The 23,529-nt window shown below is 38.1% G+C and overlaps 1 protein-coding gene across 8 annotated transcripts in view; it reads left to right on the plus strand.

The window, feature by feature from the left end:
* PHLDB2 (pleckstrin homology like domain family B member 2) overlaps window positions 1-23,529 on the plus strand; it is a 70,291-nt gene that overhangs the window by 42,748 nt on the left and 4,014 nt on the right. For 3 of the 8 annotated variants that reach the window (XM_051640251.1, XM_051640102.1, XM_051640341.1), the window contains 10 exons: window positions 269-358; window positions 3,784-3,927; window positions 4,745-4,918; window positions 5,634-5,774; window positions 6,998-7,097; window positions 12,476-12,511; window positions 14,204-14,411; window positions 18,559-18,649; window positions 19,096-19,242; window positions 21,687-21,906. In XM_051640251.1, coding sequence (XP_051496211.1) covers window positions 269-358; window positions 3,784-3,927; window positions 4,745-4,918; window positions 5,634-5,774; window positions 6,998-7,097; window positions 12,476-12,511; window positions 14,204-14,411; window positions 18,559-18,649; window positions 19,096-19,242; window positions 21,687-21,906 — 1,351 coding nt within the window. The remainder of the gene's footprint in view (window positions 1-268; window positions 359-3,783; window positions 3,928-4,744; window positions 4,919-5,633; window positions 5,775-6,997; window positions 7,098-12,475; window positions 12,512-14,203; window positions 14,412-18,558; window positions 18,650-19,095; window positions 19,243-21,686; window positions 21,907-23,529) is intronic. The other 5 variants (XM_051640509.1, XM_051640667.1, XM_051640167.1 and 2 more) reach the window with 4 other exon arrangements.

A 23,529-nucleotide genomic window follows, 5' to 3' on the forward strand; every position in this document is an offset into this window, starting at 1 on the left:
CTCATTAAGCAGAATGAGAATTTTCAAAGTGCTTAAGGAGTACCTATTTATTTTGGCTGTTGTTGTTAAATAAAATCTTCCACTGGCTTTTCATTCTATGCCTCCATTTTTTTTCCGTTCTGCTGTAAATTGATAAAGTTGAAACTCTGCTGTGCAGTTTCTAGCCTCCTATCCCAGCGTGGTTTTTTACGTGTTTAAGAAAATGGCTAGCATTTATTTTCACTACATGGCTTTTGGTACTTTAATATAAAATGTCTGGTTTTAACAGGAAAAAGAGAATCTCTGTAATCTGGAAAAGAAATATTCCATGCTTTCTGGAGGAAAGGGATTTCCTGTCAGTCCCAACAGTCTAAAAGAGGTAAAGACATTCACTGCTTTTGACTTTACCCTAAGTAACTTTTTAAACACTTAATGCAAAAGCACTGTAGTATTTAATGAAGTCCTATTAATAGAGTTTTTTTCAACTGTGATGAAATTACTTTGTAAAGCTATTAATGGAAGTCCAAATGCATGGGTGAGCAAAAATAGCTTCTCTTGACATTTTCCCAGATGTGACTGTTATTGTTTTAATCTCTTGCTCTGGAAAAATGATTGGGATTTTTTTGTGGGGGAGGTGTGTGTGTGTAATTTTCTCAAAATAGACAATTAAACCTCATTGAAGTGAGGAAGAATGACGGCCATGAATAAACTGTTCAAGTATGAATACAATTCAGTCTTATTTTTGTGCTGTAGATACTACCATTGCCTGCCCTCCTGTATTCAAAGGCTTTGCAGTAAAGCATGGTAACTGTACATATTGACCTTTTTAAAAAGCATTGAATTGAAGACTTCAAGTTATTTTGGTTGTAAGATACCTATTGAGCTATTTATTTAACTATATTGAATAGTTAAAGTGTCAAATTACTTCCTGAAAAAACTGAGTTAGGTTGGGTAATGCATGATGAGACCCAGAGCTTACCTGCATCTAAGACTTCATAGCTTTGAGGCTCCTGCTTTAAACCTCAAGGTCCACAGGCAAGGTCAGTACAAGGTAAGCCACAGCCCAATGCAAAGATTCAGTCAGCACGTAAAATATTAGCATTAACTCCCCTTTTTTATCTTCTTGACTTGACTTGATGAATCTGCAAATTGCATATAAACTTGAAGACCGAAATGGAGAAGCAGAAAATCTAGTATTTAAAATAAACTGACATGTATCTATGGCTGCTTCATTCACTTCTGCTTAAGAGGTCTGACTGGACTTGCTGGATCTGCTTGTATCGAAGCCTTGAACAAGGTTTGCCCCATCAAAAGATGTAGGTGCCACTGTGGGAAGGTGGGCTTTTGAAGTCTATAAAGCAACCACATGTCCTTTCAGCACCTGGGAAGTGTGATCATGCTTATTTGACCTCCTGGCTCCTTGTGAACCTGGGTGGCCTCCAGCACATACCAGTGGGGTTGAGCACCCTTCCTCACTGCAAGCCATGTTGCAGATGGTTAGACTTTCAGTGTCCTAGGTTGTGCTCTGACCTGGATATCTGACCTGCTACTGGGACATCTGTCAAGTCTAAGTTTCATTGTTCTTTTATGATTAATCTATTAATTTTCTTACTGGAGAGTAGGTGCTATCTCTGATTTTTGTCTTTGTATTCACATAATGATTTATTTATCATAGATATTTCAAAATGCAACTACATGAAGTGAGACTGACACTTTTTTTGTTCAAATGGATTATTCAGCAGTGTCATTCTGTTCACTGTAGTGAATTCAGTTAGAACTTACTCCAAGGTAAATGAGAGAAAGAAAAGCATGAGTTATCTCTTTTAAGCTCAATGTACCCTTAGGCTCTCTCCTATAAACCAAATGCTTCTCCTTGCCAGAGGTTATGTTTGCCTAAGTTCAGTTTTATTTTCCTCTGACTGTTCAGGGACTTTTAAAAAATGGGCACCAAATGGTAGACAGGCTTAAACAGATTCCTTGCACACAGAAGATAATTTCACCAGGCAGTTGCTCGTGTATCAGTTGCTTCTGTGACATCTTGCAGCCCCTCCTCACCAAAGCACACATTTGTGACCCTCGCATCCATCGTGCAGCTTCCTCCATGCATGCATGGTGATAGGGAGTAACATGCCTCGTGTAAAGAGGCAGGATGTTTATCTGAGTGCTTACATAACTGAGGAAAATCAATGCTGTTTAAAAGTTTAGCATTGACAAAGATGCCTAATCTTTGTGGAAATCATTAATTTAATCTAATAGGAGCCTGAGTTAATGCAGTGAAGTCATTCCTTGTGTGCTTTTTTTTGCGCCCGTGGGGTTGTGAATCTGAACTGAATGTTTTTCATACAATTGTGAAAGTGCTTTTATCATCTATATAAAAATGCAGTATTGCATTCATAGACTTGTCAAGTTTTGTTTACTGGTATATTGCTACTACAAGATGGTTAAGCAAGTTTTATGTTTAATCACACTGGACTCTATATTACTGTCATATGGCCACATGTTTTGAGAGGAAAACTTTAGTATTACCCAGTCTCTTTATAATTTAATAGTTCATCACCTCCTATTTCTAGAGTGCTGAATTTACAGTATAATACTTAATTTTCTAGAATTGTGTATCTGCTAGTAGTAGCTGATAACATACATGAAAATTATGCTAATAGGTGATTTTTTTTTTCAACCTGCCTTCTATGTTCATTGCTACATTTAGGGTTTTTAAAAAAAGAAGAAATACTATAGCTGTTTGTGGCTTCTTTTACTGAATTGCTGAAGTACTTATACTGGCATGTCAGTGTGCTGGTACAGTAATAGAAACATAGCCCCTTTGACATCTTCTTAATTTAAAAACAGCTTACCACCTTGATTTTAAAAATAGCAGTATTTCTATCTCGTTCTTGTGATATTGCTTCAGCAATAATTTATTCTTCCCTTTGCACAGAGTTATTTTCTATGAATAAGAAGTTAGGACATTTGACTTTTTACAGTCTGGCATCCTACACACCATGGATTAGAATACAAATTTTATCTTTTAAATAATGTTTGTTCAGTTAACTCCAAACACATGCAGTAATTGTATTCTGCCATTATATCTCAAATCTGCCATGGTAAATCTCTGTAGGCAGAAGTACACTCTGATGTCCTTGCCTTTCCTCAGTCCATCACCTCCTGTGTGATAGATTAAAAAAAATAAATTGTAAGGGTGTGGGGCTAACACTAACAGCATCTTACCTGAGTCTCCTGCTAGCACCTAAAGGTTAGAAGGGACTACTAGGGAATGCAAAGGAAAGGTGTTGTATCAGCGTAACTTGCAGAATAGCAATGGCTTGTCCTTGTGTAAGTTATTGCCAGTTCTGTTAGTAATTTGATTTACTCCAAATAGCTTAATAGTTAGGCAATAAGTAAACCAGGGTAAGATATTTTATTTAAACATGGACCAAAAAAATTAAGAAATAAAAATGCAGGTGAAAAATATTTGTTCTTCCTTTTCCCCTTAGTCTGCATTCCTGGGAAAGAGCCACATAATTTCTAAAGGGTATTTACGTTTTAGTAGAGTCTTTTGGTCACTTAATGTACACTTGCTTTGTGATCACAAAAATGTATTTGTTTAAATGAAGAACCTTTTTCAGAATCCAAGTAATCAACATTTGATAAGCTTGATGATAATTTTATTTTATTTATGATTATTTCAGTAATAACAATTAATTTGGCTGTATCACTCTAAACTAACTCTCATCGTACTGGATACATTAATACTCTTGCACGTCTTTTGGCTTTTGCTCCTTTTAACTTCTGAATTCCTCCTTTTAGGGCTATATCAGTGTAAGTGAAATTAGTGAGCTGTATGGCAATTCCACGAGTATATCCCCTTCCACTCAGCCCCCTACAGATGCTGAAGCAGTTGCCACTGAGCCTTCCACGGCTGTGCTGACCAGCCAGCCACAAAATAAAGAGGTTTGTTTGAAAGACATTTCCCTTTGTTTGCATTGTTCTTTCATGGCTGCCATTTTTTGTTCTGTTTTGTATTTTTTAAAAATTATTACTATTTTTTGATAATTCAACATGTAACTAATTGACCCTAAGGCAAACTGCTGTCTGCCAATTACCAAGTCAGATAATGATTTAATAGTAAAGCTGAAGGACTGCTCCAGGTGTAAACTGTCTGTTGATGATGTAGATGGGACTTCAAAGGTCAAAAAAACTGAATGCTTATAAAGCAAGCAGCAATAAGTGACGAGGCCTGTCAGACACTATAATGTAATGCACCTTTGGTAAACGATTTGTGGACACATTTAATGATGACTCGTTCAGTGGTGCTTAGGTCTTAATTTTGTATGTTTTTATAGCTTTTTTTTTTTTCCTGTGATGTGGTAGAAGCAAATCTTGATGAGTAGCTTCTATTTATTTCAGCTATGTTGTGGAGTCTGTCCAATCCATGTCTTCTAGCTTATTCTCTCTTTTCCTCATTCTATGTGACATTTTTGCCCTTGTAATAACCACAGCAAATTTTGAATAAATCCCCTTTTAAGGGAATGAAATAATCTTATGAATGTCAAGACTCCTATATTTGTGTTGCAATAAGGCAGCAACTGGTTTAGAATTTCTGGGCTGCTTCTGGTAGTTAAATACACCTCAAGAGTTGCAACACAACTTCTCTTTCCTGCTGAATGCTCCAACAAACAGTGCTAAAACTGCAGCTTGTATGTGCCGTATCTTTTGAGCAATTCCAAAAAGAAAACTCTTGTGTGTAATTTCTCTTTTTTCTATAAAGCTAAGATCACCTCTCTGTTCTGGATTTGTGTTTCCTCACTCTCTTTCTCCTCGCTCTATTGCTCAACTTCCATCAGTCCATTGGCCTGAGGTCATGGCTACTCATGTAGATCCTATTCCTTTATCTGATACACCTCCACCTCTGCCAGCTAAGAAACACCGCAGGCAACAACAGGTAACAGATTCAAAGCTGATAACTTGGGATTGTTATTTTATTTTCTTTTGTTATGGTGGCCATGAAGTTGATTTACGTGTGAAGTTCTTAGAGTGATATGATAGATCATTAGTTGATTGTACTTGCAGTTGCACTTAAAGGCTTTGCTCATTTAAAAATCAACACAATGCATCATAGCATATTACTGAACAGAAATTCTCCTTGTGTAAACAATGCAGAGGCAAATACTAATCTTTAGGAGCCATTTTTACTGTCAGAAGCCTTGCAGCAATAAAGTACAGGTGGCTGCATTTGAAATCCCAAATTAATTTTTCATATATATTTGAACAATGCCTCTAAAAAGCTGTATTAGTTTTAAGCCACTAGTTCATTACAGTGACCTGTGATGAAATATTTTTCGCTGTGATTGTGTACAATCCACTTGTGCACTAGACTTGAGGTGTAGGTTTGTTTGTTTTTTTATAAATGGTACAGGGACATGTACACAAAATATGCATGTGAATTTAATGTATTTTCTTAATCAGCATTATTTTAATGTGATATTTGTAGAAGTCCTGGGAAGCATTGAGTTGCAGTAGGAGGTACTCCACATTTTAGGTTTTTTTTTTCCAGTGAAGTTTCCAGACTATCACTTTCAGTATATTCCATATAGAGCATAACTGAGCAAGTAGGTCAATTCAGTTTGTCAAAACTGTGTAACAAATTACATTTGAAGCATTTCAGAAATCTGGAAGAGCGAAAGAAGCAGCACAAGGAATGCATGTACATGAGTGATACTTTACCTCGCAAGAAAACGACCCCGTCTGTATCACCGCACTTCAACAGCTCCACGCTTGGACGAAGCATCACATCTAAAGTACGTAGTGGCATGTTATTAATAGCCTTCTAGTACCTATAGAAAAGTCTGTAGTATGTTAGAGGTAAGGTTGGGTAGTGTTGTGAGTACTGCATAACCCTCTTAACTCACATCTGAAATTGACTTTGAAAGAAATCTGGCATTGCTAACACACAGGAATATCCATAAAGCCTTCCATACTCCCAGCCTTTAAGCTCAACGTGAGCCAACAACGTGTGCTTGCAGCCCAGAAAGCCAGCTGTGTCCTGGGCTGCATCAAAAGCAGCATGGCCAGCCGCTCAAGAGAGGTGATTCTCCCACTCTGCTCTGCTCTTGTGAGACACCTCCTGGAGTACTGTGTCCCATTTCTGGAGCCCCCAACACAAGAAGGACATGGAGCTGTTGGAGGGAGTCCAGAGGAGGGCCCCAAAGATGATCAGGGGGCTGGAGCACCACTCCTGTGAAGACAGGCTGAGGGAGTTGGGGCTGTTGAGCCTCAGGAAGAGAAGGCTCTGAGGAGACCTTATAGTGGCCTTGCAGTACCTGAAGGGGCCTACAGGAAAACTGGGGAGGGACTTTTTACAAGGGCTTCTATTGATAGGATGAGGGGTAATGGCTTTAAACTGGAAGAGGGGACATTTAGGTTAGACATTAGGAAGAAATTCTTCACTGTGAGGGTGGTATTCACTGGAACACTGGCTGCCCCCTCCCTGGAAGTGTTCAAGGCCAGGTTGGATGAGTCTCTGAGCAACCTGGTCTACTGGGAGGTGTCCCTGCCCATGCAGGGGAGTTGGAACTAGATGATCTTTAAGGTTTCTTCCAACCCAAACCATTCTGTGATTCTATGATCTTTGTAAATGCCATGTTGTAATAGTAATCTTGCATTTTGATTAATGTATCACAAGGATTGTATTTCCAGGCTAGTTTAGTTTAAATTAATCATAGAGAATAAACAGGTTGTTTTCCTTCCTGCCTAAGGCCTCAAAATGGTAAAGATAAAGTAGTGTATAAAGTGAAAATGCTCTTTTATTTGTGATGTGCTAAATCAACAAACAGCAGCAAGGTGGAGATACTGCTTCGAAAACATTTTGGTTTAATAGAGACTCTGCACAACTAAAATATCCATGGCTGATTGTTATGACATGACATAGATGCCCATGAAAAAACAAGTATTTTACCATTTGCTGAAACAAAAATACTCTCAAAATATAGTTTTAAGTACATATTTTCAAAATTTCCTGCAGGGTCATTTACCATTAGGACAGAGCAACAGCTGTGGCAGCGTACTTCCTCACTGCCTGGCAACTATGACCAAAGAGTCAGAGGCAAGAAGGATGCACAGAGGTAAGACTTTTATTATTTTATTCCTTGCTGTTGAAAGTCAGTGTCCAGTTTTTCAGAAAATCTGTCTGAAGCTAGTGTTGCAATAATTAACAGGGCTATGAAATAAAAGGGGTTTTTTCTTGGTGAAAAAAGCAAGCTTTAAATGTAATTTGCAGTTATTGTATGCTAAGATGATGCTGTAGATGCACATGTAGTTTTGAAGCATGTGGTCACCAAATACAATCAAATAAACTAGAAAAGTATGCTGAAATACTTTGGGTTAAGTATCTAATTTCTGTTCGTGATTTGGAGGCAATGTATTAAAGATACTACACGTTGCTTCCTTTTTTCTTCCCTTCTTTTTTTTTTTAATAGTTCTTTTACTGTTGTGATCTTAAAAATTGTTTCCCACAGGCATATTTTTTTCCCTGTAAAAGTAATTCCCCAAACAGAGATTCATTATTGTGAGTTACTTTGTGAATCTGTAACTGTCCTATTGTTACCAGTGTTAAATAGTTGGACTCGACAATAGGAAAGGAGAGAGGAGTTTTACCATGGATAGACAGCTGCATTTTTGTGATAGGACAATTCTGGATCCAAAAGGAAGTTGAATCTTTGAAACACGAGCTTTTAGGTTATGGCATTCTGTGTCTGTTTTTTGTTGACTTGAGTCGATACACTTAGTTTCTGCTCTAGTGGGATGCATTATTCATAAGTATCTCATCTTCATATAGAGTTGCTTCAGTGCCATCTGTCAGTTTCTTTTCTTCCCAGCATCTGTGGCATTGTTATCAGTAGAAGTGCCAGAGGTCTTTACGTAGAACCACACTGAGTGGAGACAGGATCCATCCTGTCTGTCAGAGCTCGCAGCTGTTAAAGGTCAAAGAGCCAGGCTGAGGTCAGCCATATGCACCAAGATGAGTCAAGACGGGGATGGAACAAGCTTTCTGAGAAGGGATCATGACTTACTGCATTCACTTCCTAGAGCTGATCCAGTTGTGATTTGGTATTTTTGAGCTTTAGTTTTGCAGCAGGCCTTGCACAAACGGGCCGTGTTGTGGCTAACTTACCTTGAATTATTTTGGGTGTGATACAAAAAAGTTTCATGCTCAGCTGGAAAGCTGCTTTGATGTAATGCACTTGCAATAGCAGAGTTGCTTGCAAGTACATCCAGACTCATCATTATGCTGTTGTGTAGAAAACGCTCTTTTTTGGTTTGAAAATCAGTAAGGATGGTTTGGCTAAACTTTGATGAGAAGAGATCACGTGTTTAAAATTGAAAATATTTTTTTTAAATGGTTGCAAAAGAAGATTAGTGTGCAACCTAAAACACAAGGTGTTACCAAACCTACTATAGGCAAAGGTAAGATTTTTAAAAATCAATGGATCAGTTTAAATGTTCTTTCTTTTTGTCGGAAAATTTTAGAGTACAGACAGACTTCTTGACTTAAAAATGAGAAAGGAAAAAAAACCAAACCACAAACAAAAACTGAATAATGGCCTGACAAAGGAGAGGCAGGGGAGAATAAGAGATGTATTTGTTAACATACTTGGCACAGTACTTGTCTTACGCCACGAAGAATCATGTCTGCTATACTGCCTTCCATACCAGATGACCATTCTTCTTTGAAAGACCCAACAATTTGAATGGAAATACTAAGTTAAAAGATAATCTTACAGAATTAATTTGTACTAGGAAAGAGGACAGTCCTAGATGGCCTGTTCTGAAACATCAGCTTTGTCAAAGGGAAATCAGGCAGCTGACAGGTGCTTTACTGGAACTGTTAGAGGATTTGCAAAGTAAGAGAGAGAGTCAAGACACAAAGGATATAGGAATGCAAGGATTATTTCTGGCTTGATTGCCTCTGTTAGTAATTATCAAATGGTTTATTCCCTTTGCAGTCAACATGGAGCTCTATGAATTTCATGCTGTTGGTGGAACTTGAAGAGTATATAACTGCTTTCTCTTGCTCTTTAGTGCCTTTGGTTCTAGGTTTCTTTGTCTCAGTAACACACCACAAAAGTTTTTGCATGACTCTTTCTGCTGGTATGTAGGTATCCCACTTCAGTGCAAAACTCTGCAAGGAAAGAGATACCCAATTCAGGTAGATAGAATCTGCATGCAACTGGGTGTGATTTCTGGTTTCACCTAGCACCTCATAGCCATGCTTAGTGCATGGAGGAAAAACAAGTTTTTCTTCCAAGTCATGAGTAAAGGATGTGCATTTCTGTGGCGTCTGGGAAATGTTTTTAACATAATGTAGTATGTTAACATACCACACAGTACAACTGAGGTGGACTGCTTGTAATCTTACATGGCTTCCACTAAAATCTGCAAGACTTGAGTTTGTGTAGCTAAGATTATTTTTGCCAGACATCCTTAAATACATAATTGGAAACAAAGCCAATTTTCATGTCAGTGAAGCCTAGACAATGTTTTTTTATTCCATCATTCTGTGATAAATGTTTATTGGACAACAAACATACTGTATTTCTTATAAAAACATTCTTGGGGTAGATCATATTTGCTGTTTCAGATTGTGAATATTTTGCAGGAGTAAGATTTTCTACTAATTTGGTGGATCTCTGTAAATGTATAGATACTGTTTATACTGATAAATATGCACTCACTTTTCTTACTGCTCCAAAAATTAGTTGTTAACCTAAAGTAGGCAATTAATAGATAAAAGTTTTCTCTACTTGTCACATGTACTGAGCCACTGCTTGCTTTCCTTGGGTTTCTTTTGCCGCTTGACTGGTTTCTCACTGTGTCAGTTTTCTGTGCTCAAGGTGATGTATTGCAAATGACATGAGGGGCTTGAGTTACTGATACCTTAAGCATACAGCTGCACCAAGTGCATTGGAGACAGGTGTGCTCAGCTCAGTGGAGATCCGGGGTTGCACATGATAAATGCCATTTCATCCACTCTGGAGTGCTGGCTCTCATTCAGTGTCCCACAAATTGCTATACAAAGATGATGATGTGGTCCTGAAGCAGTGTTAATAGCTAATCACGTTCCTTAGGGCTTAAAAGTATTGAGCAAGCTTCTAGACTAGATGTTTTGTCAGCTTCGTATAGATCTGAAAACAAGTATATTTAATGGTGCCTGGAGGAAGTGACAGCTCAGAGGATTATCAGTAAACTAGTAATGGTCTAAAACGAATTTTTTCTAACATGCTTTCCTAAGTATTTCTTATTTTAGTCCAAGAAGGTAAGCATAAAAGTCTGAGATGAAAAGTTCAAAGTTAAACATGAAGTCAGGAAATGAAGAACAGCTACTTGAGTTTGAACATGGATTTCAATCTCATTTTCTTTGTGCGGGAACAAGTAATGTCTATGAAGAAATTTTAGGCTGGATCCAATAGGAAATATTTTCATAGATTTTTAAAGAACTAAATAGTCCTTAATACAAGATTACCAAAACTGTGTTTAGTCAGTCGTGTGTTCCAGAATTGTCCTTGAAAGAAACAGTTGCTGTCAGTAATCATAGCCTGAGTTAAGAGCAACTTACAAAATGTTTAATAGGATGCATTTCTGATATCAATCATTAGTGGAAAAATCTATTTTTAGCAGCCATTCCTGAGGTCTTTTTGAAGGATTATTGTGTTTATAAATTCACCTCCTGTGAACAGGCCTTTGTAAGCAAACTGTCTGGGGAAAAAAACAAAACAAGAAGCAGCTGCTGTTTGATACAATCTAGAGACCACACTGCACAGGTTGAGACTTGGCCTCAGGAAGCTCCCATGGGATGCTGGATGCCCAAAGCACCCGCCAAGGACAGGCAGGAATGAGGAGAGAGGGTTAGCCAAATCAGTCCCATTGACTGCAGGACGGACTCCAGAAAGGAAGAGGGAACAGTTAGCTAGGAATTCAGATTTAAGTCCAGACACAGCACAGGGAACAAAACTGTTGGGACAGAAAAGTTAGATACCACCAAGATGAGTATTTGTATTCTTTCTAAGCTCTACAGAAAAGGGCAATATACTGAGGGCAAGGTTTATATGTACAAATTATAAGCTTTTCAAAGCAGTTTGCCTTTTATTTTTTTTTCTCTTTCTCTTATCATACTCAGGAAAAGCCAGAAAAGGTATGAAAACAGCCCTTTACCTGGCTCTGTCTCTCACTGTCATGTTTTGGCAGAAGTACTGGTTGCATTAGCACTGTCAAGTAGTTCCCAAAATCTTGGAAAACTTTCAACTAATTGTTAAATAATGATAGCACTTCAAAAATTCTTTTTTCCTGCTGTCAAATAACCTATCACAACAAAACATCTGATTAATCTGCTGAGCTACGGCTTTGTGCAGGCCTTGTTTTTTTTGCTTCTTTGCTCATAGCCACACAAGTAGAGCAGAAAATTTAGAAATCTTTGCAGATCTGTTGGTGACAATGACAAGGTCGACAGACTTACTACTTTGCCATGTTTCTATACAAAAAATGTATCTTGACATGTTAATGTCAATCTTTAAAGAAAAAGAAGAGTAAGAAAGATCTGTGATCTTTTTTATGAAGTTCTGGGAGTTTTTTAATATGCTTGACAGTGCCATTTTCAATAACAGCTTTCACCTTTAGTTCTGACCTCACTATAATTTTGTGGTGGTCTATCTGGTTTTTGTGATTCTGCAATAACTCTTTCAAATATTTTAATGATACATCTTTATGGATATTTGCAATATTTAGCTCAAGAGCATGGCTGTTAACAGTGCTTGCTATCTTACTACAGAGAATAAAAGCCAACACAACAAGAAACATTTTAGCTCTTGTATCAGCTTAGACTGGGCTGATACAAGTCACGGCTTTTGGGAAACTTCCAGTGAAATGCTGGATCTTCTGAGGAGTCTAATGGTCTATAATTTTAAGTGCATGTTCTGTGAGTAGGCACCTGAGCAGTTAAAAATAACTGAAGTAATAGATTGTTGCCTGCATCATGCATAAGTGGGGCTGTAATGGAGGCAGGTTGGTTATAAGGCTTCTCTGTGTCGATCCTGAGTTTTGAACTGCCTGTTGCTTATAGCATGAGGAGGAAATGAGAACTTTGCATTATGCTTTCTTTCTGTGAGTGGGTCTCATTTTGCAACTTAACAGCCATCTGTTTCTTGCAGTGTTTAGTAATGGTGGCATGATTATATAAATTTAACCAATAGATGCTTTACATAAAAGTGGGTTATTTATCTTCATGGAAGGTTAACTTTCCTTTAGGAGAGCATTTGTAAAACTGCTGTGTTTCTGTATGCCTTTTAGATGGGTTTATTTTTCAGTGAAGTATAAGGTACAGAGTTAAAATTTTTGAGTAGTCAAGGTTTTGCAAAGGGCTCAATAGAAAAGTACTTGCATAAAGTTCTTTCAGTAATTTTGTTTTTTTCTCTCTTTCCATAATGAATAATTGATAACCATTTCACAGGAGCAATTAGTCATTCCAAAGGTTCGAATATGAAAGGTAATTGCTTATATGCAATAACAGCAGCATTTTCCATGATAATGGAAAAAATCCCAAACTGCATATGTCAATCAGTAACACCTGTGTGTGTGATGCTATCATCTATGACTTCTGAGGTGTATTTGTGTCCTTTTGTCTCTTTTACTAATCTGTGCAACTGAACTTTTATTGAAATTTAGTGTTCTTTCAAATTAGAAACCAGCTTTAAGTGTCTGCTAGAAACCTTTGTATTGTACAGAGGGAAGTGAGGAGGAAGGGGAAAAGTATCTCCCTTGGAAATGTTTGCAGAGTGTAACTTCCTTAGTAGGACACTTTAATTATTCAGCTTCAGTCATACTTTTCAGATACCTTTTGGAGAATTTTATAGCCTTTCCAAAGTAGGAACTGCAGTTTTCAGCTCCCAGAACTGGGACTCTCCCCACTCTGGCATGACAGAGAAAATACCAGAGAATAAACTTGTATGTGCAGATAGAGAATGAAAATAAGGCAGCAAAATATTCCCACTTCAAGCATGTTTTCCTAACATCAGTGTCTAGTAAATATTTTTACCTGGGCTTTGTGGCATTTGTACATTTGTCTGCATTTTTTCTGTGTCTGTTTATCTTCATCTTGTCAGTAGCTGCCTTTCTGTATGAAGGGGAGGATTTCCTGTGGTCTAACAGTCCTTCCTCATCTTCAGCTCTGCCACCAGCTTAGATTTTGGGTCAGGAATGTGCAGAGTATTATCACCTTGACTGAGTATCAGAACTGTGAGAAAGTCTCACTTTGTGCATTGATTGAAGGCAAGGATGAGCAGTGCAGTTGCATTTGTAATCACATGGATTAAATAAATCTTAAAAGGGCACTGTAAAATTACTTCAGCAGTTAAGATTACAAATATCATACTTTCCTCTTCAGCAAGCAAGCCCAACAACCTCTCTGTAAGCCTGTATAAATACTGCTACATTATTTTAAAAGATCAATGGAGACAAGAGATAAAAATAATTCTGAAGAAGTATTTTTTTAAAAAAGACATAGCCAAACTAAGTTCCTTTTCAGAAAGGATGATTTTGGGGAAAATGCATAAACCTTCTTTTTCTTTAGTCACTGAGCTGTAGGGATCTGCTTCAGTCATGTACAGTGAAATGCAGTTTCAAAACTCCAGGAAAGTATCTACACATTAGAAACTACGATGTTGGGACAAGTAGCCTTTATTATTTCAGCTGAAACTAAAAGTACAACTTGCAGTTACTAGAAGGCAAAGTTACCAAAACAGACAAAAAAATAACCTACATTCAGTAAAATCAACCAAACAGGTACTCAAGACCATTGATTATCAGGATTATTTTTTTGCTTTAATCAGTGTCAGTTCTTCTAGATTCCTGAGTTTAGCTGCATTGCTTTCCACATTAGGCCTAATTTTCATTTTGCTGTTAACATTTCATCAATTCCAATTAAATTTGCATGATACACATATAAGATTACATATTCACAAGTCAGCTATATTAGTCTGCATATATTTGTGCCCATCATAGATAAAACATTTACTTAAAGGTTTTGAGTTACGATCAGCTTTTGAAATTATCCCTAATATTGTAATAACTTGGTCATAGTGCAGTTAAGACTGGGGTGATGTTCAAAATGCTTGTGCTGCTAATATGTTTGGGTCAAAAAATTTATATGTAAAATAAATGCTTCCTCTCTATTCTGTAGGATATAATCATCAACGTATCTGTGAAAACCAAAGGCAGAAGTCTCCTGAATTCTACAGCAGAACAGCATCAGAATCGAATGTGTATTTGAATAGTTTCCATTTCCCAGATCGTAGTTACAAGGACCATGCCTTTGATTCACTAAGCTTAGACAGTTCTGACAGTATGGAGACAAGCATATCAGCATGCTCACCGGATAACATTTCCAGGTAAATCATCTTTCTTTCTGATGTTGCAATGGTCATAGGGTTATAATAAAAAAATATGTTGATTGATGGCATGGTAATGTGAATGCGGCAAACTGTTTAAGAAAATGTAAGATCATTACACAGACATCATATTTAGTATTTATGTAGCCTTTCATCATCAAATTTAACTATCACCTCACCTGTTTGTTTAAAGATGGAAAATAAAAATATGGAGAAGCTCAGTGATAATGTTGGGAGGCCATAGCGAAACGAGTGTCAGTCCTGAACTGAAATTATTAAGCTGTTGATGTTCAGGTAATACCTAAGCTTTCTTCCCTGATCATTAGAGACTTCCTGTGATAGGAAATGTCTCAAAGACATCTGTTGGTGATGAAGTACACTTGTTCTGCATGTCCAGTATGTTACCTTACTAGAGCCTTATGCTGAAACCTTTAGGGCTTTTCTGGTGATCTGTTTTTGCTCTTTTGCCCCTCCCTTTTTTGGGTCAGGAAAAACAAAGAGATGACACTGAAAGGCTTAGAGCCCTCATCTACTTTTCTCATCCTCAGAGGCTGTCAGCTCAGACACTGCTCCTCAGATAAAAAGAATATCAATGACCTGTGTTAAAAGAAAAGTGCAGCTGAGTCTCAAAATTCTGTGCAAACAATTTTCTTCTGACAGTCTTGTTTTAATGATAGCACTTTAATTTCTGCTCACAGCCCTGTCCCAGCATTTTCACAAGCATAAGTGGAGGCTGATAATTAAGTACAACATTGTCACAGGATTAAGAATCCCTTGTGAACACAAGGACAAGTTTATTGCCTAGCATGTTGTGTTTTATTAAGCATCTGTTTCCTGTGGGTGTTAGCCCACTGATTTGCACTTGTCATCTTTTATCACTGCAGTGTTAACAGTTTCAGAAAATACTAGTGGCCATCATTCTGCTGGTTGGGCTGTATTTTTTTCCGATTGGTTGGTTTTGTTTGGTTGGGTTTTTTTAAGTAAAAACATTAGGACTCAGGTTTTGAGGATTTCTGTTTTAAATAGATACAAAGTGAGCAAATATCTGATAGCTGGAGACAGGCTGGGAATTAACTGTCTCTGCAGTGATCTAACATGGCAGTGGTATGAAATACATCTTTCTTACTGCTCTGACCACTTTGAAAGAAGATGGTATGTGTCTTAGCTACCTTGGAGCCATCTTGTAAATGGAATCTCTAGTCCAGGACAGGAGAGCCCCAAGAGCTGTTGAATTTCACTGGTGCTGTTTGCCCTTCTGCCTCTCTCTGGCTCTTCTGCAGCTTCCAGCAAATGCTTGAAGAAAAAAAAACCCAAAAACCAGAAAAGGACCCTTTACAACAGATCTCTGAGTTTCTCACAAATGAACCTTTGGTGAGGGACAAAAAGAGTGTGGTCAGATTTTGCTGATAAAACTTGGAAGATAGGCAGTTAATTTTCCTTGACAAAACTTCCCTTATGCAAAATGAATTCAGATTGTTTCAGATGGTTGTTCTGAGGATCTTTTCGAACCATACTAAACTTAAAAGGGAAATATTTTATGATGCTTTGTTCTGACATATTTAAAATACATAAATTTTATTTTACCTTGTATAAGTTGAGACTTTTTTTACTGGAAATACATCAAATATGTTTGTGCTTAAAGCATAGAAGAAACAGTACCACTGTAGTGTTTGGTGAGTTGATAAATTACTATTTTTTTCAAGGTTCATTAGTGTAGTGGTTTGGGCCCAACACAACAACAAAGGAACAGCCCCATGGCCGCTCACTCAACCTCCCCCTCAACCCCTCCCCCCCCCCCCCCGACACTGGGATGAGGAGGACAAAGCTCATGGGTCGAGACAAAGGACAAGGAGGGTTCTTCACCGATTAAGGTCCCGGGTAAAACAGACTCAACTTGGGGAAAAAATAATAATTTAATTTCACACTAATCAAACACACACAGGACACAGACAACACAAAGAGCAGGGCTTGCACATGTTACCCCACCCTCCCTTCTTCCTGGGCCCAATCATTTTGTTCCTGGTTTTTCTCCCTCCTTCCCCCCCGGCGGCACAGGGGGACGGGGGATGGGGTTTAGAGTCAGTTCACAGGCTGGTGGTTCCTGCTGCTCCTTCCTTCTCAGGAAGAAGGATTTCTTACAGTCCTTCCCTGCTTCCCCACAGGGTCCCTCCCACGGGAGAGAGTCCTTCATGAATCTCTCCTTCATGAGTCTTTCCCACAGGGTTCCCTCAGGAATAGGCTGCTCCAGCCTGGGCTTCCCGCAGAGTCACAGGCTCCTTTGGGAACCACCAACTCCCCCCGGCACCGGGGTCTTCCACACCTGTATGATCCAAATCCACTGGCCACAAAATCCAAGTCCACTGGCCAAGTTCACCCCTCCTGGCACCTTCAGGGAATGTTCCACCATGTTCCTCCTTGAGTGCAGGGGGACAGCTGCCATCTCATCATGGGTTGCAGGGAAACTTCTGCTAGGACACCTTTTTTCTCACCAACCACCAGCACTGCTCTCCTCCACCAGCACAGCTCTTCTCCTTTAAGTGCTTCTCTGCTCAGGTGTTATATCAGTTCTTCTGTATGTTAGTCGCTGAGGCGCATCTGTTGTCTCTCTAGTGGCTCCCTGGCTGGGTTTGGAGCAGGGGGAGCTTCTCAGCTTCTTACCAGAGCCACTCCTGTGGCTCTTCCCCTGCTACCAAAAACCTCACCAAACCAGAACAATTAGCAACCTAGTTTTCATGGTCAAGTTTTCAGAGATTGTGATCTTCTCCTGTGCATGAGTTTCTTTGAGCAGGATAAGCAAATCAAGGATGAAAGAATTTAATTAAGCTGAAGTGTTAACTAGTTTAAGATGGGAAAACCTATTGCAATTAACTATCTTCCAGGTTGCTCAAATTATTTTTAATTTATGGTTCCATTGCTTTTGCTGAAGTTATTTGACCCAGATTCTCTTTGCTCATCAATTTAACATACTTTGGCTAAACTGGGCTTGGGTATCGTAAGTCAGTGGCCTTGCTTTATTTCAGAGTCAATATGCTTTTAGAGTTCAGGTAGATTATACATTTTCTGGAGGCTTGGGGTAAATGAGGTATGTCATTTTTGTATTGTATTGTATCCTCTCATGAAACATTCCCAGTATCAGAGGGAGAAATGTCTTCTGAAGACTGTCACACTTCTGGCAAATATCCTGGTCTTACAGACATAAGCATCAGAGGTGTGCTCAGAAAATGAAGGATGTTATTCTTACTTTTTATTTTCCTTGCCCAGACACATATTTGGACTACTTCTATTCTACCTGGGTCCTTTCACAGTTGGTCTGTCTGCTGTTAAAAAGCATGAAGAAACCTGCCACCTGACACCCACTTTCACTTGAGTGGTCAGACAGTGTTTTCACTACAATCCCAATTTCACTCTGCCCTAAGCATTTTAATCCATTCTGTTTCTTCATATTGTGCTTTAGTCTAATGGCATTATTGATGGTAATATAGTAATATTTAATCATTAATTATTTTTCTTGAACAGCATAAGATGAAAAAAAGCATACTGTGGAAATGCCACGGTTGAAAAGGCTGTAAAATTGAGACACTTCTAAGAAATTGTATTGGAGAAAAGAAACAAAACAGGATAGGGAAAGGTGATAGATGTGTTGTGCTGGCCCAGGATCTAGCACTCTCTGTGGCTAACCCATGTTTCTTTGGCTTGCTGGATAGAATGGCCTTTATGCATACTTCTTAATCCTGCTTCTTTTTACTAAGAGTTTCTTGATGATGAATTCAGTGAGACACAAAACAAAGAGAGCCAGAAAGACTGGTATATTCAGATGGCTACTAAAGCCAGCTCAGAGGATTGGTAGTGTGTTCTGCTAGGACATGGTATCCACCTCCATCCATATTCTGTCAGCTGAGAAAAGATAACAGATCAGAGTGCACTGACAAGATGCATTTTTAGGCACTTGAGTCCACATTTTTCACAATTCTTCACAGAAAATATACATTGAGAGCATACTGTGTACTTTATGCATAATTTTTTTGCTACTGCACTAACTGGATCAGAAGAGTATCAACTCTATTCTTAAGCTGTCTAATGTTGGACTGTAAAATATATCTTCAAATACCAAGTGTTCTTTTTAAAAACTGATTTTTTTTTTGTGCAGTGCTAGCACTTCAAATGTCGCAAGAATAGAAGAGATGGAGAGACTTCTGAAACAAGCCCATGCTGAAAAGACTAGGCTGCTTGAGAGCAGGGTAAGCATAATTTCATGAGTAAAATTAAGAGTGAGTATCTTAGTTGCATAACATCCTCCTAAATGTAACATTGGACCCCAAGTAATTTACACTTAATAGACACTTAAGAATTACCTTTCCTCCCTTACTTTGGTCTCGTTTTACCCTCATACGACATCTTTGAGCTCATATGCAATAGCTGCTATCTCAGTGCATGAGTCAATGGCAAAATTTTGCCAGAAGCTAGGTCAGCATTGCTCCTGCACCTGCTAGGAGAGCTGCTTAAAAAGAACCTTAATTCCTGGAGTCATAATGTTTGCAGTTCTGATTCCACTTATCGGTCAACTTAGCTGAATATGTTTCTGCCTACTTAAGAGGCAAAAAGGGATTTAGTCCTAGCTTAGAAATTACATTATCAGCTATAGTTTCACATATAATTGAAGTTCTACATATGCTGTGGTATGTAGGAACGGGAGATGGAAGCTAAAAAACGAGCTCTGGAAGAAGAAAAGCGCCGCAGAGAGCAACTGGAGAAAAGACTGGAAGAAGAAACTAGCCAGAGGCAAAAATTAATTGAAAAGGAAGTAAAAATACGTGAGAAACAAAGAGCACAGGTGAGAGATGTTGACATGAAACAGTTTCTAAGCGCAAGACTTCCCCCTGATATACAGAAGGGACTAAGTGTATTTCTGCCAATAGTAAACAGAACTGCTTTCAGTTGACCAGATGGATTTGGTGTTTGTGAGGCGTAACTGTGCTGCTGAAAGTATGTTTGGGCCCTTGGAGCCTTAGATAGATGTCTGGATGTTAATTTAATGTTAAATAATACCATAGGTACCTATTTAGCATCCTATATGTGTATTATATTAATCCTACAAGGTTTGTTATTGAGCATGGGCAGAACTGAATTATTTAGCCTGAACAAAATACATTTATGAGTGTGCTAATTTTTTAAACTATTGGTGTGGGTTTTTTTTCTTAATACATAAAATATCTTGGAATGTGAATTGTCCATCTCAAATATTTGACTGGAAAAAAAAACAGATAAGGAGGCTCTTCCAGCTCCACACATACTCTAGAGACCAAATGTTATTTTCTGCTAATGTTGCTGGGACTATACAACACGGGAATAATTTTTTTTTTTTAATTAAAACAGTGTTACTTCCTACATCTTCTTGTTTCTTGTTAGGATTTAGAGGTATCTTGAGCTTTCTTTAGGCTCAGAGGTCTTACCTGTTTTCTTCCACCGCAACTAATAAGATCTACATGGTATATAGCAACTAGACTAGGCAGTAATTTTATCGTTAGTACAGTATAGCAATACAATGCCTCCATCTTAATACATGTATTTGAGTGCAAAAAATTTCATATAATATTTGAATATCTTTCTGCTGTTATCTGTGCTACCTTTGCTAAATTGTTGTTTCATGAGTCACTATCATCTTTTTTTTAGGAACGTTCCTATATAACTTGCTAAATTGGAACAATAGGAAAATCCCAAAGGAACTTTAAGCTGTTTCTGGTTAAATATATTCACTCTGTTGTTTCTATATAAAATTGAATTATCAAATGTTAGATTTTATGTATACTTTACTTGAATGCCTTATTTTTAGCTAAGAAATTTAGTGACAACTCAAGTATGGTGTAAACAATGATACCATGCTTATATCTCCATCCCATATTGGAGCATACATGTGTTGTAATAGAACACCCTATCAGCTACTGCTAATTGGCAGATAGGCTGAAGACTGAATTGGCCAGAATTTTTTTTAACTTTTTCCTTTGTGCAGTGAGACCCAATTTTATTTTTTTTTCAGCACCTTCTGACACTTAGAAACATGAACCAGGGAGGAACTCCACCTTTGCACTTGCCAAAGCTGGTGCCAGCTTGTATCCCTACAGTACTGCATCATTTTAAAAGGGTGCTAAAAGTTCTTGTGGAAAATACAACTCTCATTGCAGCAAGAGGTTCTTGAGAATGCAATGAGGCACAAGTCCCTTCAGTTTCTGACTTAGAGTGGGGTTTAACAGGCATGGAGCAGGGGCAGATTAGATTCTTCAGGTCACTGACTTCTCTAGAGTCAGTGGAGAGAGAGAGGGAGATTCTCCTTCCACAGGTCACTCAAATCACCTAAATTCAGCTTTTGTTCTGAAACACCCTGTGGTATAGCCTCTTACTGCCTTGACTGCAGCAGGAGCTGCGGAGACTTGTCTTCCGTGTTTAAAATGTGGGGGGGGGGAAACCAAGGGGTGGTGCTAGACCCTTGAGGCACAGAGAAAACAAGCATATTCCCTCAGCTGGCAGAGATCCCAAATTGTTCCTTCCTCCTGCTTGTTCTCGCAGCTTCCATGACCTGGGCTTGATGCAGTCTTGATCTGCATTCAAGAATGAGGCACCATTTCCTGTCCTGCTTTGCTGACTCTTGCAGAGGGATGCACTTAAGCTCCCTGTCCTGTATTGCCAGCTGTTAACTAGATACCACATTTAATTTGTTCAAAATTAAATAATTGTTTTGTTCACAGCAGTCGCTGTGAAACTAACTAGTGGTTACAGTTCATTCTCATTACTGTTTCCTCTAATAGCACGGTCTTATTATTTATTTAATACTTTGCATGAAAATACCTGTAGCAGTAAAATAGTAGTGGATGACAAATGTGTAGTGAGTATCTAGCCCAGAGAAATAAGAGGTTTGCTTAAGATCATGCAAATGAAGTTTTTACACTTCATCTAAAGCAGCATCACACCTTCATATTTAACTGATGTTTTAATTCTAAAACAACCTTTCTGTGCTGTGACCCCCATTTACCAGCTTACCAACTGATGATTTCAAGAAACTCCTATGCTCTACTGTTGCTCTTATTGTTATCCAACACTTTGCAAAGTTACAAGTTTTAAGGAATTTTATTTTAAAGAAAATTAGGGCTGCAGCAAAAGCTCTTTCCTTACATTTATCCTTGGATTCCTATGGGCAGTTTGCAGTTATGTCCTTCCAGCAGAAAGAGTGAAGGAGAAGTTAAGAGTTCTGTTAAAAATGTTTTGGTTTTTTCTTTACTGTAGGCCCGTCCCTTGACTCGCTATTTGCCCGTTAGAAAGGAAGACTTTGACCTACGAAGTCACATCGAAACAGCTGGTCACAACATAGAGACCTGTTACCATATCTCCCTCACAGAGAAGACCTGCCGAGGCTTTCTGATTAAAATGGGAGGAAAAATAAAAACGTGGAAAAAACGATGGTTTGTTTTTGACAGAAACAAGAGAACTTTTACTTACTATGCAGGTAGGTCGTAGGACCACTACTAGCGTACACCTGTCCCTCATATTTCCTTATCACCTTCAGCTGAGTTGTGAACATGTAAGGAGTCCTGGGTAAAACTTAGATTTCTGTTTCATCTGGTGTTTTACACATACACTCAGAGCTTGTGCAATCACTTCCCTGTATTGTTCAATCCTAATTCCAGGCAAGACAGAAATTGGTGTAACAGACAAGAGGAGGGATGTGGATAGGCAAGAGGAAAAATGGAAGATCATCAGGTTCCTAGTAAACAGAATAATTGCTCCACTTAATTTATTTTAAAATATTATATACTTCCCCTGATGACAGAATGATTTCTTGTACCATTCATACATGAAGATAATTTGTTATACGTACCATGACAATGAAATAAAATGCTTCTGCAGTTCCATTGCTTGATGTGCTGACAGATCTTTCAGGAAATTAAATATACAGGAGTAGATTTTTTGAGTATGCCATGTTTACATAGTAGTCTAAGAAATTTCAAATTAACAATATGTAATACACTCCAAAGAGGTTTCTGTACACTTAAGTTGTTCTATATGATATCTGGAGCCCTTATAAGCATTATATTAATTTGTTATCTTGGCGTAAACCCAGAAATTTGCAATTTAAGAACATACATATCTCTTGGATTGCTGTGCTAATCTACACATAGTTTGACTCTGAAGTTTCAGAGGAAGCCACAAAAATGACATTGTCCTCTGAATATTTCTCATTAAGAGAGGCCAGACAGAGGACATGTGTAGGGTGGTCATTGCTAAGAAGCAGAAGAAAACATTGAGTACAAAAAATACCCAAACAGTTCCATTTCCTTTTATGACATTACTGCTTTTCAGCAACTCAGAAGGAACTTTTTAAAAACACATACTTGAATCCATTACAATAATTCACTACATACTCCCTGAATATTTCTTACTAGTTTGCAGCAATACTATGAAGAATGTAACCATTTTTTTATTATTTTTTTTTGTTCTTAACATCTGGCTTATTGGTTAGCAAGGCCTGTAGCATACAGTAGTGTTCCCATCTGGTACTGATTTTTTTATTATAATTTTTTTTAGTAGTTATGTTAATAGTTAATGGTTTTGGTTTTGAGTACAGCATAGCTGCCATAATGCAACTTGAATTACAAAATAAAGCTTTTCATAATGTCTCAATGATTCCAGCCAACAAAGTCAGTTTCATCACAATTATGTACCAGCTGTGCAAAAATGCAGCTGCTTGTATGTATGAGTGAGGATCCGTCTAGATATTTAGCTATATAGCAGACTTGCAAAATAAATATTGATGCTGAAAATTCAGAGTAATTACACTCTTAAGTGAATATATTGGTATATTAGTTTCATGCTTCAAGTGTACTGAACAAAGAATGTACCCTGAAGTCTGACAATTTAGTACAGCAACTGAAGGATCTGCACTTTCTGACCTGAAGCATACAGGCAACTCTACAAATACTGCTGCAATGGCAGCTTGTGGGGTACCTGAAATGCTCTTGTAACCAAGACCCCAGCTGGCGCTTGAGAGGACAGTGCGGCACTTTTTGCTTGTGCTGCACAGTCAGTATACTTTCTGCAGTATTGCATTTACATTAGTATAATGTGTGCT

The sequence above is a fragment of the Apus apus genome, chromosome 1, assembly GCF_020740795.1.
Source record: "Apus apus isolate bApuApu2 chromosome 1, bApuApu2.pri.cur, whole genome shotgun sequence".
NCBI lineage: Eukaryota > Metazoa > Chordata > Aves > Apodiformes > Apodidae > Apus > Apus apus.